General features: G+C 43.7%; 2 protein-coding genes across 2 annotated transcripts in view; one reads left to right on the forward strand and one right to left on the reverse strand.

Annotated features, from left to right (window-relative positions):
• POLR1B (RNA polymerase I subunit B) overlaps positions 1–11,978 on the reverse strand; it is a 23,566-nt gene extending 11,588 nt beyond the window's left edge. The window contains exons 1-6 of the mRNA XM_018573221.1: positions 11,796–11,978; positions 7,833–8,000; positions 4,964–5,110; positions 3,209–3,341; positions 2,711–2,847; positions 906–1,129 (exon numbers count right to left, since the gene is read on the reverse strand). Coding sequence (XP_018428723.1) covers positions 906–1,129; positions 2,711–2,847; positions 3,209–3,341; positions 4,964–5,110; positions 7,833–8,000; positions 11,796–11,972 — 986 coding nt within the window. The 5' untranslated portion in view covers positions 11,973–11,978. The remainder of the gene's footprint in view (positions 1–905; positions 1,130–2,710; positions 2,848–3,208; positions 3,342–4,963; positions 5,111–7,832; positions 8,001–11,795) is intronic.
• Positions 11,979–12,790: 812 nt separating this feature from the next.
• On the forward strand, positions 12,791–15,121 carry NANP (N-acetylneuraminic acid phosphatase). Its single transcript, XM_018573087.1, has 3 exons — positions 12,791–12,829; positions 13,425–13,549; positions 14,454–15,121. Exons 2-3 carry the CDS (start codon positions 13,460–13,462, stop codon positions 15,087–15,089), a joined length of 726 nt encoding a protein of 241 aa, XP_018428589.1. The 5' UTR covers positions 12,791–12,829; positions 13,425–13,459; the 3' UTR covers positions 15,090–15,121.
• Positions 15,122–16,467: the final 1,346 nt, after the last annotated feature.

Below are 16,467 nucleotides of genomic sequence, written 5' to 3' on the forward strand. Positions count from 1 at the left end.
AACGCCCCCGACCGAAGCCGCGGCGCCGCCAGCCTGCGGGGAGAGCCGCGACCGGTGGGCCGGAGCCCCCGGTCAGGAGCCCCCCCCTGGGACGAATCCCATAGGCGTCGGGGAGGACCACCCGTCGCAGCCGACCCACCGTAGCAGAGTCTGCATGCGCTCGTCGGTCACCCAGGGGAGACTACAAGGATCTACAGTCATCCAGCCTGTCGCCCTGGGGACACTTGCTAGAAGAAAAATCAAGTCAAACGGAAGAAAGGAAAAACATTCTCCAGAGAAAATGTTTTAGCCCCTAGGCTGTAATTGGTCTTTAGTTTTGTGCCTAGCGTCCTTCTCCTGCAGGTGGCGATATTACCCTACCATTCAGGATCTACGATCTGTTGCCTGTGTCCTTCCAATGAACGGGAGAGAAACAAGGTTTCAAAAGGGTCAAATTATTTCACCTTGTGAAAGAGGGGTTGAGGGAGCACAAGACATTTTCATAAATGGATTGGCCCCCACAGAGCTTAACTCCATTGAGAATCTTTGGGGTGTGCTGGAGAAGACTTCACTCAGTGGACCTACTCTCCCATCATCACTACAAAATCTGGGGAAACATGAATGCAACTCTGGATGGAAATAAATGTTGTGACATTGCATACGCTTATTGAAACTATGCCATGGTGAATGTGTGCTGTAATCAAAGCTAAAAGGCATGAATTTCGGCCAGGCAGTGTACACAATACAATGAATTATATAAAGAGGCTTATATCCTAATTTTACTCCACTTATTCAGTATATAAATATTTGCATACATGCACATTTGAAAATAGAATAAACCCAAACTATAATTATGAAATATTTTCCCATGAAAACATGTTTGCGGTAAATGGCGATCCCTCCCATTAGTCAAAAGTATCTCTTACTCTAGAAGGAACTCTGCCGCTTGCTCATCAGTATACCAGTCTGGGAGGTAGAACTTGACACGGAATCGTTTGCCAAGATACTGGAGAACTTGCTTCTGACTGTGACAGTCCACATCAGTCACAGCTCTGAGCATCTGGGTAACGCAGTCTCTGTAGAAGGAGTTTTCCTCCTTGCCTTTAATCAACTCTGAGAATATCTGAAAGTCTGACAAGTTTACCAGTGCCTAGAAGAAAAAAACAAAATAATTATCAGATTGCAGGAATTAGGAAAAATTGTTGAAAATGCATGACCACGCACCTGCAATTGTGTGAATGTGGCCTTAGGAAATTTATTGTTTTAAATTAGCCGGCCAATAGCCTTGCATGATCAACGGCATTATAAAAGAACCATTACAAAACACATAGCAGGAAGTAGAGAATGCATATCTAACGGGTAAATACAGCCGTCCCCAAATATAAAGAACTACAAACAGAAAAAATAATTAACATGTACTGATATTTTCTACATTAACCTGATCTCTGTTTCATGCTTTTCTAAAACACATCAAAAAGACTTTCCTTTTTAAAACCTTCTTGTTAGCGATTCACGTTCATCATTATTTGCATCAAGTGTCATCTAGAGCAGTGGTTCTCAACCTGTGTAACCTCAGGACCCACATTTTTCCTTGGTCATTAAAGGAGAACTATGAGGAGAGTGCAAAACGCATGCAAACACCATGGAATGCACCGAAAGCCCATTTTAGACAAAGAATTTTTTTTACAAAAACGGCCCGGAACACATAAAAAACTCGGCAAAACACACCGCACTGCATGCGCAGAAACTCCTGCAGATCTGGTCAGCATTTGGTGTGAACAAGCCCTTAGTCGCAACCAATGATGCACTGCATTGCAGTGCCAGGCATTCGGGTGCAGGCGATCGGACTATGGGCGGGAGGTGCGTTTGAGGTGTCATTTAAATGAATGGCAATGCAACACACCTTCCACACCAGAATACGCAGTAGGTGTGATTGTGTGGTATAGTGCATTAAATCGCATGGGACTGTGTGGTTAACACACTGTGCTAGTGTCAACGGACCCTCAAAAACACTGACAGACACACAACCACAATCTCACACACAGATATATATACATACATACACCAAAAAAAGTCATGTATACATCATTTTTTTTTTTTTTTTAAGATTCACCCAGTCTCCCTAGCTTATGAGAACTGGAGTGGATCCTCAGCTTAGGGTCTGCGCAGTGACTGAGTTGCAGCCATATGTGCATTGCTTGTGCAACTCCCTTGCTCCCACCGTAGAGGTGCCAGGAGCCAGAATGTGACGTCAGTCCATTCAACTCTACAGGGCACATGTGGAAGTTGTAAACGCACATATGGATGGAGCTCCCTTTTGGCCATACTTCCAGCCCACCTCAAGCTGACACGCAGGGCTGGGCAGCATATTTTGAATGGGTGCCGTGCTAGGGGGAGGCTGAGGAGCCTCTTACCTAGAAAAGTGGAAGGCATGTGGTGACCCACTGAACATGGGGTCGCGACCCACCAATTGAGAACCAAGGACCCAGAGGTTATATTGCGATGCATGCAATTAGTAAACTACATTATTTTTTTTCCTTCTACATGGCAACATAAGTTACGTCTTTGTTGGCATTAACTTTATTATTAATGGCATTCACAGCATAGTATACAGAAGGGTATTAACTTTTTTGCTAGATGCAGATTATAGGTTTCATCAACACTCTTCTTTCCCCAGAATAAGTAAGCAGAAAAATTCCAAAGTAAATGGTTTAATTTTGGGAAAACTGACCTTTAGTGTAAAGCCAAGAGGAATGAAGAAGAGTTCTTTCTGATAGATGAAATTCACCATTATAGAGCCATTCTCTAAATAATGTAGGTTCATATTGACAGCTGTGTTTTCTTCTCTGACACAGCGCATTGATATACCTAAAAAAAATTTTTTTTATAAAAACATTGTCTTCTTAATAGTACTGGATGAATTGCATTTCCTTGCAAATCAATCGTTCAATTAGTTTTTCCAGCTCTGGAGATAACATAAAGGGGCCAAGTTACATGAACGCTTACACCAGACCAATAATGTAAAACATAGTAATGCACCGTACATGCGTTGGTGCCATTTAGTCATGTCATTTATTGAAGCTCATTCATTATAAATGTGTGACCTAACGCAGTGTGTTGCAACGTGTGGTGTTACGAGCCCCCACAAAGTATGAAATGATCCTAGTAATCTATTCTTATAGAAAAGAAAGTATTTTACAGTAAAAAATAAAAAAGAGAAAATAATTACCATACTGGGTATAACCGGGACCTCTACTTTTCCACTTCGGACGAATCATTGCAATAGGAAAATTCCTCCTTGGCATGATTAACAACCGAATCACCTTTTCTATCCCATTGATGATAAAATAGCCACCCATTTCCTATGGAAATAAAGCGATTCAATTCAGACTGCATGAAGATTTACAGTCATAGGCAAAAATATTGGCACCCCTACATTTCTGTCAGATAATGCACCACGTCGCACAGAAAATTGTTGCACTTACAAATGTTTAGGCATTCTCATGTTTATTTCTTTTGTTTGTATTGGTATGGCAAAAAAAGTTGAGAAAAAAAAAAAAAAGCCAAAACCTGACACATTCCACGCAAAACTCCAAAAATGGACTGGACAAAATTGTTAGCACCCTCAACTAATATTTTGTGGCACAGCCCCTGGAAAAAATAACTGAAATCAATGGCTTCCTGTAACCATCAATGATCTGCTTACACCTCTCTACAGGAATTTTGGAGCACTCTTCTTTCACCAACTGCTCCAGGTCTCTCAGATTGGAAGGGTTCCTTTTCCCAATTGCCGTTGTGAGATCTCCCCACAGGTGCTGTATGGGATTTAGATCTGGACTCATTGCTGGCCAGTCCAGTACTCTCAAGCGCTATGTCTGAAACCATTTCTGGGTGCTTTTTGACACGTGCTTTGGGTCATCGTCCTGCTGTAAGACCCATGACCTCGGACGCAGACCCAACTTTCTGACACTGGGCCCTACATTGCACCCCAGAATTCTTTGGTAGTCTTCAGATTTTAAAATGCCATGCACACAGTCAAGACATCCAGTGCCTAAAGCAGCAAAGCAACCCCAAAACATCAGTAAACCTCCACCATGTTTGACTATTTTTTTCTTTAAAAGGCCTCATTTCTTTTTCTGAAAACAGTAGAATGATGGGCTTCACCAAAAAGCTTTTATTTTGTTTAGTCTGTCCACAGCACATTCTCCCAAAAGGATTTTAGCTTCCTCAGGTACGTTTTGGCAACTCCAATCTGTCTTTTTTTTATGTTTCTGTGTCAGCAGTGGAGTCCTCCTGGGTCTTCTACCATAGTGTCCCTTTCATTCGGATGGTGACGTAGAGTGCAAGGTCAGCTTGAACTTGTCTGGAAGTTGATTGAGGGTCTTTATCCACCATTTGAACAATTCTTCGTTGCAATCTTTGAACAATTGTTCTCTTTCGTACACATCCAGGGAGATTAGCCACAGTACCATGCGGTGTAAAATTCTTGATAATGTTGCGCACAGTGCACACAGGAACATTAAGATCTCTGGAGATGGATTTGTAACCTTGAGATTGTCCATGCTTTTCCACAAAAACTTGGAATGCAATTTATTCTTGCAATTTGGAGAAGGTGCCAATAATTTTGTCCATTTTTGGAGTTTTGCATGTAATGTAATAGATTTGGCTTTTTTTTTTTCCTCTCCACTTTGTGTCATACCAATAGCAACAAAAGAAATAAACATGAGAATGTCTAAACATTTGTAATTGCAACAATTTTCTGTGCAAAGTGGTGCATTATCTGACAGACATGCAGGAGTGCCAATATTTTTGGCCATGACTGTACATAACAATGACATACCAGTGCAACAAGAAAGCAAGTGTCGAACCTCATGTCAATGGTAGCTTTCTTACAATGATTGTCCTAAATTACCAACAACTGAGATCCGATTGGTTGCCACTTGCATTTTGCGATATGCCTTGTTGTCCAAGATAGTATCCTCACCTGCTCTTCCTCATGATGCTCAATAAGCTGCTTTGGTGGAAGGCCATATAAGTTACAAAGCTTGGATTTCACCATAATAGGGATATTGCCAAGGAATTGCTTGATAACGCCGTTGGAAACACCATTCACAGACCAACTTATATCCACCTGTAATAAACAACATGCAGAGTAGTAAAATCATTTAATACAACCGTCTCATTACAACAAATAAGGGAGTCATTTTCGATAAACATTTCTTGAAACATCTCACACTAAAGACAATGTTTTACAGTTTTGTTTGTATTTTTGTTTATTGTGGATACTGCACAACCTAGGTCATCTATATTATAATGTAATGATTCTGTAAAACTGTACATGTTCTCTGAGCTCTTTTTTTTTTTTTTAAACTCTCGGGGATTTGTAGCTGGATACAGAGCTGCTGCCGTAGCTGGCTACAAATGGCTGGCGTGCCATTAACATCAGCAGCTGCACTGGATAACATGAGTAGCCACTGAAGCAGGAGAACCTGTCGCTGGCTCCAAATGTTACAACATCGTAAATCGCTCAGTTACGGAGCTACAAATTGCTTGGTATTTCAGTGCCACAGGACTTCCTCTGATTGCTTTTAGCCATAACGTGCTAACATGCACAGCACAATAGCAAATTATGGCAGACTTACCTCACAAAGCATAATGTAAAGGTTCTTGTTGCACTCCTCAGGGGTGTGGAATTCGTATCGCTCGACGCCCGGGACATGTAGTTCCGGGCGCCGGGCAAGTGGTTTTTGCACTGTTTTAGCCCTGCTACGGACAAGTAGCAGGGCTGGCTTTCTTTAAGCGCCGAGAGCGGCGCTATGAGCGGGGGACGTGGAGCGCCGAGAGCGGGGAGACGAAGCGTTGAATGAGATGGGGACGGAGCAGAGGGCGTGACGGAGCGAGGGGCGTGGAGCCGTGACGGAGCGAGGGGCGTGGAGCAGTGACGAAGCCGGACGGTGGAGCTGTGACAGGCTCTGTCACCTCCCCCAGCCTCTGTCCCCGGCGGCCGATGCTCGTTCCTATCACAGGAGTTCTAGCAACAGTGCTATGCTAGAACTCCTGTGTTGGAGGTGACAGGGTCAATAAAGAGTACCTGTCACCTCCAAATGCTATTACACAGGGGATTATTATTCCCTGTGTGATAGCAATACAATAAAAAGTTGTTGTTTTTTTAAATAGTTAAAAAGAAAAAGTAAAAAATATTAATTAAAAATGTAACTAAATAAAAATGTAAAAAATAAAAAGGCGATTAAGTAAAAATAATAAAACAAATGAACATTTTTTACAAAGTAAATAAAAACAGAAAAAATTAAAACCAGCCCCACTGCCCCCATCTGCACGCGAATAAACGTGCAGTGTTTTCAACTGCAATCGTGTGCAACCGCACGGGCAGGGCGGTATTGCAGCAGGAAAACGCGCAATCTGCCTGGCATGACTGGGGTGCCATTAGAAAATAATGGCACTGCCAGCGCGATCGGCAGTGGTGTGCGATCTGTGACTGCCCGGTCATTGTGCACGAAACCGAGCGGATGGCCGGGTGGTCACGGAATCGCACACCACCGCCGATCGTGCTGTCAGTACCATTATTTTCTAATGGCACCCCAGTCATGCCAGGCAGATTGGGCGTTTTCCCACTGCAATACCGCCACGGGTGATCATGGTTGAAAACACTGCGCGGTGCATGTCGTGAAAATAGGTACATCTACCTTTTTTTCAGCGATTGCCACGCAGATGTAACCCCATACATGCGGATGCAACCGCTGTATGCAACCGCACATGATCGCACGTCCTGAGAATCCCCAAGTCTGCACCAACCCTAAAGGGTAAATTCACTTTCCCAAGTAAATTGGGAAAATTGAATTACCCGCACAAATCTCCCTCCCACTATATTTACCTTTCAGAGAACGGTCCTTCCCGTCCACCAGTACGGGTGTACTATCTGTACCTGTTCCATGTAGTCTGAATTTCGCTCGCAAATTGCAAGCACTCATTGGTCAACGCAGTCACCTGACGGCACTGACCAATGAGAAGTGCTTCTTAGCACTGCTAAATACGGTTTTGGTTAAAATTATTTTTTTTGTATCAGGACAAGTAGATTGTCATGAGGGACAAGTAGATTCGGCCCCCACTATAGTCCTTGGACAAGTAGGTTTTTTCCAACATTTCCACACCCCTGCTCCTTACCAGAAATCTCAGATGATGGGGAGGGTGCTTGAAATGACTGCGAATGGCAGCTCTATATGTATAGAATAATTGTAAAGAATATCATCAGCACTCCGAAGATCCTTATATAATCACCAAGTTTTCATTTTATTACCTCACAAAGCAACCCCTACTGCTCCCTCACTGGCCCTTCCATCTTATCCTGGTCTTCTTCCAGGTTCTGGGCCCGGATGACGTATCTCACACATATGCACATAGATTTCGGCAACAATCCTGCTGAGCCTGTGCACTGAGCTGCATATGCGTGGCTCAGTGTACAAAAAATGTTTTGGGTACAAACAGATAGAAGCTTCTATGACAGAATATACATGCATAGTCTCTTCTGTCATAAAAAACATGCCTGTCAGCAATAATATATATTTTAAACACCAGTTGTCTTATATGTGGACATTTGTACCAAATGTTTGTTGATGGTGCCTTGCCTGCGAACGTGTTAGATTCTTACACTGTGACAATATATATGGATTGTTATATTGTATCGTTTCACCAAATGATTTTAGGATTACCAGCTTTAGCCCATACTGCCGGAAAGAGAACCCTGCTACTTTTATTGTTAATACTTATTCCTGTCTCTATTCCAAAAAAGAACTCATTTTAGCAACACATGAAGAACCCTGCTTATGTATACTCACAGTCAGCCTTCCACGGTAGCTGCATCTTCGCCCCCTGCATTCAGCTGGGTAAATCTTTGGATCCTTACAGAGGCTTCCCTTCGGAACCATGGGTTGATTGATAACAGCGTCCAAAATTGTAAATGCTAAACGAGAGTCTCTAAAAGTAAACTCCACGGGTTTCATGGCCTAAAGGACAGAGGAGAAAAGACAGAGAGAAATCAGTCTTATTTTTTTTTTTTATATTTTTTATTTACAACAATCCAAAGTTAATGCAAATCCAATTTAAATAATTCAAAATGGCAAAGTTAAGAATAGGGTGATCAGGGGTGCCGTACCTTTCCAAAAGCAATTTGGTAACCAGAATGGCCGAAGCGCGCTTTCCCTATCGATTCCTTACAGGCGGAGTGCATTTGGTATCACTTCCCCTGTGACAGGAGCCGGCGCTGTAGAGGAGGCATCGGCTTACGCAGCTCTGCTCCCTGCGCTGCCGCCTCGCTTCCTCTAGCGCCCTCTTCGTTGGCACCGCTGATTCTCTCCTGCCTCTCTTCAATTTCCCCCTTATGCCACCACCGGCCCTGGGAATGGTCACAACTAGGTCTAATTCTCAGGGTAGGTCTTATATTTTAGCAATTCCAAAAATAGTACTAGGTCTTATTTTCAGGGTAGGTCTTATTTTTGGGGAAACAGGAAAAATTATATATATAGATAGATATATCTATATATATATATAATTCTGGATAAAGTAGTGAAGGGTGACAACCTCTGCTAAGATTTTACTGCTAATAGAAGTATGAAAAAATGTCACCGCTCACAAGTTCCTGCCTCTGGAGATCAGGTGGCAAACAAGAACCCAGCTACACTCCACAACTTAGATGTCAGTATTTACCAGCTTTATTAAAACACAGACATGGCACACTGCTGCCCTGCCTTGGACTGCCAATCTCAAATGAGTTTCACTCAATGAGAAGTCTCTGTGATCAAACCCACATTGATTGAAACACATTTGAGATGGGTGGTGCAACTTCCTGCTGACCGTGCCTCTGCTGGGGATATTCTCCCTCTCTATTTGTCCTGGTAACTATTGTCATTGGAATGGAAGGTGAGGGAAAATAAAAGTGGGGTTGTCCTAATACTCCATGTTGCATCTCCAGGACCGGAAGAGACATCTCCCCAACAACAATAAGTCAGGGGTTTTAAAGGAGAACAATGAGACTGTCACAGGTCGGCTCAGTAGATCGGGAAGTGAGCGAACACATACCGGCGTTCGCTCACTTCTCGATCCTGTCACGGCAGAGAGCCATGACAGGGGAGTGACTGGATTCCCCCTTCCCCGCTCCGATCCACCAGCGCTGACTGGCGGAACAGACGGGGGAGGGGGCGGGTACAGCTGGCTCTGCCTCTAGATAGGCAGAGCCAGCTGTCAATCCTGCAGCTGGGCGGATTCAGACATAATTGTCGGGATCCGTTTCAGCTGCAGCGTCCGAGTAGAATGCGAGCTGCAGCTCGCGGTATACTGAGCTTTGGGTAACGGGAGGACGCTAGTTTATGTCCTCCCGTTACCCTTCGTAGAACTATGGGGAAAAGCCCTAACCCCATAGTTCTCCTTTAATTATTTCCTACACTAGCAAAATCAGCTATAGACACACGTGCACGGATCCCATCCTGATCGGAGCAATAAGGATTGGATGTCACCGAGTGTCCATCACTCATGGAGGAAAAGAAACTGAAATGGCCGGACCCCATGTTGGTCTATGGGGAATCAGATGTAAACGGACACGAGTCTGATTACCACCAATCTGGCATGATCACGTCTGTTGGAACACTATTCTGCTTTTCTGAACCTGGCTGGAGTCGATGGGGAACCGGGTGTACACAGACGCCCATCCGTTTACACACGGCTGCCCAAGGACTAGCATTGGGCATCCGATCAGGTCCACCTGAAAAACTGACAGGCGGACCTGATCGGACCTCCCATGTGAAAGGGGCCTAATGCAGTCAAGTGGTATATCCAGTATTGACTATGCCTCTTTATCTGTTAGGGGTGCAGGAAGGAATCTTATACACAAGTACCGTGTTTCCCCGAAAATAAGACCTAGCACGATCTTCAGAGATTCAGAGAGACCTACCCAGAAAATAAGACCTAGTTTGGTGGTAGGGGACTCACATGTATTGCTGCATCCAAGCAGCCAGCCAGGGGTCCGAGAGTAATGTTCAATTATATGAGCAGCTGGTCTCCTGGAGTATGCATGTATAAAACATGTCAAGGACAGAAAAACATTTCATGCATACACGGCTGGGACTGACCGCCACGCCGCAGCTACCGCATACCTGTCTGCCTCGGCTTTTGCTGCCGCTGGGCAGTAAAACAACAACGTTTCCCAGCAGACAGCCGCACAGCGCGGCATGGCCAGTGGGGTCGGAGTGAGGTCAGGTGAGGTGACTGAGCCTCAGTCACTGAGGGAACTTGAGAGGTGGCTCCCTGGACGGTATCAGAGAGGAGAGCTCCTGGACAGCTGCAGACTGCAGATACTGTGACACTGTGTGTGACAGTATTTTTTCACTCCCCTTCTTCTCCATCTTCAATAATGAATCCAGATCAAACAAATATACATTTACGTTTTTGCCCAGACACTTACAATAATCATTTTTCTGAACAGCAGACTCCAGAAACTATTCATCTACTAGCTTGGAGAAGGGAGGATAATGAGTTGGGGGGAGAGGAGTAGCTTGATTTGCTGTATCTGTGTGTTTGTGGACACACACACACACACACGTGACTGCATAGCAAGAGCCCGGGACCAGCACAGTGCTTCACTGACAGAGGATCAGAGGGAGGTCGGTACACGAGCTCCCTCCGGTCCCCTCTCCGCTGTCAGAATGCGGAAGTGTTGTATATTACATCACTTCCGCATTCTCGTGTCACTCTCCAGCTTCAGACGCTGGAGAGAAGCTGATGAAGCAGATCTCTGCTTCATCAGCTTCTTCAGGGGGGTCCTAGGTGACATTAGGGGTCTTGGAGACCCCTGATGTCTCCATAAAGAGGACCTGTCACTTCTTTTGCTATCACATAAGGGGGTTTCTTAGCCCCCCTATCTAATAGCAATAAAGTTAAGTGAAAAAAAAAAATAGGAAAAAGAATTTCCCCCCCAAAATTTAAAGTTACACATAAAAAAAGAGTTTAAAAAATCAAAAACATTTTTTAAAGTCCCTACCCATACATACACATCAGAGGCGCATGCCTGCGAAAAACAACGATTGCGCCCATTACCCCCACGTTACATATCGCCGCGAACGTCGCAGTGAGAGCAATAATTCTAGGGCCATCAATCACTGCTAACACTAAACTGATGACCTGCAAAAGCTTTTAAAGCATCGCCTATGGTCAATTTTGGGTATGGTAGTTTTTTGCGATTTCACGGGTGCACGCATTTTTAAGCATGTCATGTTTGGTGTTACCCGACATGACCCCGTCTTTTATATTTTACCAAAATAATTGGGTAATAATAATTGTTTCCTAACAATGTAAAAAAAAATTTCAACATTTTCAGTAATTTTCCAGAAATATAGTAAAAAATAAATACCCCTGTGGTTAAGTACCACCAAAAGAGAGCTCTATCTGCCCCCCAGAAAAAATGGTATTAAATTTATTTCAGTACAGCGTTGCATGACGGAATAAATGTCAAAGTACCGCAGCGCTCAATACTGAAAAAAGGCCTGGCCAGGAAGGGGGTGTAAACACCTGGTCAGCAAGTGGTTAAAAGAGGAAGTCAGGACCAGTGCTCAGGTGACCAGCTGATTCTGCAGAAAACTACATTTTAAACATCAAGAAGCAGCATCTTTTGTAAGTGATTTCATCAGCATAAGAAATAGTTTAAAATCCTTTTGACTTTAATATCACTTAAAAGAATCAGTAGCTGTTAGCAGCTATGCACAGACAGCACACAATAAAATAATATAGTCTTCTCTGCTCTCTTTCCTCACCTGCACTGCCTGGAAGAGCCCATCTGTCATGGCCTGGTTGAAGGACTCGACGTGAGCCCTAGTGATGTCCTGCAGAGGAGGGTGCTGCTTCTTCCCAGGCTTCCCATACTCGGGGTCTGTCAGTTTTTTCAGACTAGGCTCCCGGAGCAGTTTATTCGACTTCAGTGTCCAGTCCATGGTGTCCCCCTCCTGACTGGAATGGCACACAGTACCACTTTTCCCTATACACACAGCCTAGTATTCAGCAGCACATGTGCAGGCAAAGGGGGAGGCAACTGTACACATGCTGCCGGTGACGTACTTCCGCCAGTCTCGGCACTTCCGGGGGACCAGCAGCTGTCAAGCGACCTGTATCATCGTCAGCATCTGCTTTCACATATGTCTGCAGCCGTGCATGATGTGGTGAACGGTGGCGGCCATTTTATTGAAGACTCAGAGAAAGGAATCCTCTATTCAGGCGAGGAGAATAAAGGATGTGGCCATTTTGTTGTAGACCACATACCTAGAGACTATAACTTGCTTTCCACAAGAAACAGGAAGGAAGCGAATTTCCAGTCATTCTTAATGTACACACCGCCGGTGATCGATCAAAACTACGAACTTATCGAGTTGTGGGACTACGATGTTTGCACACAAAACATGTTGTGCACGAGCGCCATCCACGGCATTGCCCTATACACATAGACCGCAGCAATAAAGTAATAAAAAGATGTAGGATGACACTAAGCCAGCGCGTTCTTTATCTCAGGTGCCCCACTCAAGCGGCGGCCATATTGAGTGGGGCACCGGAGATAAAGAACGTGCTGGCTTACTGTCATCCTACATCATTTTATGACTTTATTGCTGCGGTCTATGTGTATAAGGCAATGCCGTGGATGGCGCTCGTGCACAACATGTTTTGTGTGCAAACATCGTAGTTCTGAGGAAACCGGAAGTCATGCGGTCCCACAACTCGATAAGTTCGCACTTTCGACACATCACCGGCTTCCTGCAGCCTGGCAGTGACTTGTGGCACTTCACTCCATAACACTGTGGTAATGTATTACGTGTCTTTTTGTTATACTGAGGCACATTTCTAATTTTTCCTTGGATCTACTCTGCAGGATCGGCAGAAATACTTCGGAATTATAGCTGTCAAAACCAGAAAGGCTAGAAATGTAAAAATTATTTTTTATTTTGCATTTTATTTATGTTACTTTAGCACTTTATGTTTTATTTAATATACCGTGTTTTATTTGTTATATTATTTTGTATTTTTAGTTTGTAGACTTAAGATTTGTTTATACTGTTTTAGTGCCATCTAGTGGTGACTTTATAAATCTATCAGGCACCATCCTCACCTATTTGAATTATAATTGCCTTGTTTGGTTTCTCTAAGCCTGTCTATAACTATATCTGTTGCCAAAACCTTTTTATAAAAAACTTTGCTGCACAGATTCACTCTCTCTCTTTGTTTCTCCTGGTGACCAATGTCACCGCAGCAGAAAGTGAGCTATTTTAGACAATGTCATTTTGCTCTAAGAGTGACAAATTCTCTTTAGGTATAGAAGATACACTCATACCTCATTGTAACTTTCATTTGTGTATTTCATATGTCCCAATTCAAGTAACACATTTATTTCTTGTCAGATACTTCCCGAGCCTGTGCCCATACATTTTCAATAATGATGTTGAATGGAATTAAAGCCATATTTTTTGATTTGGACAACACATTGATTGACACTTCTGGAGCCAGCAAAAAAGCAATAGAAGAGGTAAATACTAGTTTATGTAATACTCATTTTTTATATATGAATGCAAAATACAATATGTGTCTACATTCGGTGTGTTAATGAGTGAAGGTTAAAGCCCAACTCTGGGGTGGGTGTGTGTGTGTGTATATGTCTACATTCTGTGCGTTAAAGCAGAACTCCAGGGGAAAATATTATTAACCCTTGCAGTGGGGCTACCCCCGCATTGCAAAGGTTAACTGCTCATTTTGGTCTAGGGAGGAAAAAAAACAAAGTTATACTCACCTGATCCTCCAAGACAGCTTGCTTTTAGACCAGTCCCTGGAGCCTTATCTCCCTCTCCACTGCAGGGGTCTAAGGATCCTTGAGTCATCACTTCCAAGACACTGTGTATTGGACATGAGGATGACAAGGGACGCACCATCACTGCAGCATAGGAGGAGACAGGCTTAAAAAAGAACTGTGGGGTAAGTGTTTTTCCCCATAGTTCTCTTTAGGTCACGGGAGGACATATACTAACCTCCTCCTGTGACCCAAAGCTCAATAGCCCGCGATATACCGAGGGCACCGCAGCCGGACAGATCCCGACAATGCTGTCAAAATCCACCCAGCTGCGTGAGTGACAGCTGGCTCTGCCTATCTAGAGGCAGAGCCAGCTGTGCCCGCCCCCTCCCCCGTTCGTTCCTCCACTTAGCACTGCAGAATCCGAGAGGGGAAGGGGGGAGAGCAGTGACTGACCTGTCAGTGTGTTCTGCTTGCGCGTGCTCCACGGGGTGCGTGCAAGCAGAAATAAAAAAAGCTGCATATTTACGGCGTCCCGCTGGAATGAGCTTGCCGTCCGTCCGTACAATGGGCAGATAGCAAGTAGTTAAGCGATCAGAAATGTCACTTCTATTTATAAAATGAATTGTTTGTCTTATTTGCACAGGTGGTTCAATTACTTAAAGACAAAAGCCAATTTAAAGAAGATGAAATACGCTTAATATGTAATAAGTTTCAAGCAAGACTGCTTCATGAAACCTTTGACCCCTCCGAAATTACCATTGATCATCTCCGGGTGTTACACTGGGAGAAATCCATGCAGGAAATCAAGCCTGGGGATTACAAGGACTTGGCCAAAGAATCGTATGCCTTGTGGAAAACCAAACGTCTACAACTCATGACGCTGTCAGAAAGCACCAAAAACATGCTGTGTGATCTGCGAAAATCAACGCGCTTGGTCCTGTTAACGAATGGAGAGAGGCAGGTCCAAAGGGAGAAAATTGAAGCTTGTGGTGTTAGCGCATTCTTTGATGCCATTGTGGTGGGAGGAGAACATTCAGAAGAGAAGCCGGCACCATCTATCTTCCTCCACTGCTGTGACTTGGTGTCGGTAAAGCCAGAAGACTGTGTGATGGTGGGGGACAATCTGGACACGGACATTCAAGGCGGACTGAATGCTGGACTGAAGGCAACCATCTGGTTAACAAAGAATCCCCAAGTGAATAGCAATCCCAGCCCTACTCCTCATTATACTATACATTCTCTGAATGACCTACCCAAGGTTTTACAAAATATACAGTAGTTGTAATTTTTAATACAGAATATGGGAATCCCCTTTATGTCTGTGCATATTTGCACAATAGTGTGGCCCACATAGCAGCTGATCAGTGGGGTCTGAGTATGAAGCCATCCACCACTCCAAATCCACACAAGAGGAAGGGCTTCCTACGTTAGCAAATCAAAAACCTTTAAACTAATAAATACAACATTGGGATTTATAACTAATCATAGACCTACAACAAATTGATCTATACCAGTTCTAGCAAGTTTGATAGTTTTGGATACAGTGGGGAAGGTTCAGAACCCCTGTCAAGTTTTAAATATTGTCTTTGTCCCCATAGAGTAGATCACTCTCCCTGTCTGATACCTGGACAGGAAGTGAGCAGAAATCTCTCTCACGGAAAGACAGAACGCTGTAAAATCCAGTTGCAAAGCTCTTAGCCCCCATTCACACTAGTGTAGCAAGCGAATGCTTGTAAAATCCCGTGATTTGACACACAATTACAAAATGCATGAAAAATGTGTGTCATATTTCAGGGCCATTCATTGTCAACAGCACCCCAAATGCATCAAGCAAGACGCACAAAGGTGTGTGACAAATACTTCAATCTCAAAACGGTGCATAAGCGTTTTGCAATACTTATTGCGTATAGGGCAGCCCGACAAGCACACAATGTCACAAGTGTGAGGGGTGTGAGGGGGGCTAAACCTTTCTCATTCTATTAGAAGCATTGATTTTTATTGCCATCTGTATTCCTGTTTAAGGGATTTCCCCTCATTTGCTTTGCTGTCAGATATATAGGAAGTAAGGAGAAATCTAGCTAAGAGATTTTGACAGTTGTTCCAACAATTCCGCATGCCATCCAAAGTTGGGTTTTAATCTACCAATTAGCATTTATTAAAGTGGACCTCTATGAATAAGGCTGTGCGTGAAACATGTGAGAGGTTGTAGTTGGTTGGGGGTGTGCAGTGCTGGCATTTGTTGCTTTTATACAGTTTTATTCACTGGTATACTGGATTTGCTGTGAATTTCTGTGAATTTCAATAAGTGAAGTATTGGAATTCTCCGGACAGTGCGGTCTGTTCGTATACTACTACATTCCAAGGTGGAGACGCACCTATTAGACCAGCACCAGGGGAGTCCTGATGGGGGCTAAGGAATTGGAGCGGTGAGATTTCCTTTGGCTCTACATTTCTAAAGGCGTCTTTGTTGTTCCTCTAAATCTATATAGGTTAAGTTCCTCTTTAAAGCCAATTTCCACCCTTGCAGAGTTATTTTAAAAAAACATGCCAGCAATGTACCCTGAGTGTACATGAAGCAGACATATGCAGCTAATGTACAGTACATGAACACAAAAAACGTATTTTTATTTCCGTATCCACATGGACATTTATGCCTC

Source organism: Nanorana parkeri, unplaced genomic scaffold, assembly GCF_000935625.1.
Source record: "Nanorana parkeri isolate BGI_ZX_2015 unplaced genomic scaffold, ASM93562v1 scaffold46, whole genome shotgun sequence".
NCBI classification, from domain to species: Eukaryota; Metazoa; Chordata; class Amphibia; order Anura; family Dicroglossidae; genus Nanorana; species Nanorana parkeri.

Excerpts from the sequence above, each read along its gene's own strand:
- NANP (XM_018573087.1), top strand. The coding sequence starts at position 13,460 with ATGATGTTGAATGGAATTAAAGCCATATTTTTTGATTTGGACAACACA. Across the intron at positions 13,550-14,453 it reads GCAAAAAAGCAATAGAAGAG|GTGGTTCAATTACTTAAAGA; the intron begins GTAAATACTAGT and ends TTATTTGCACAG.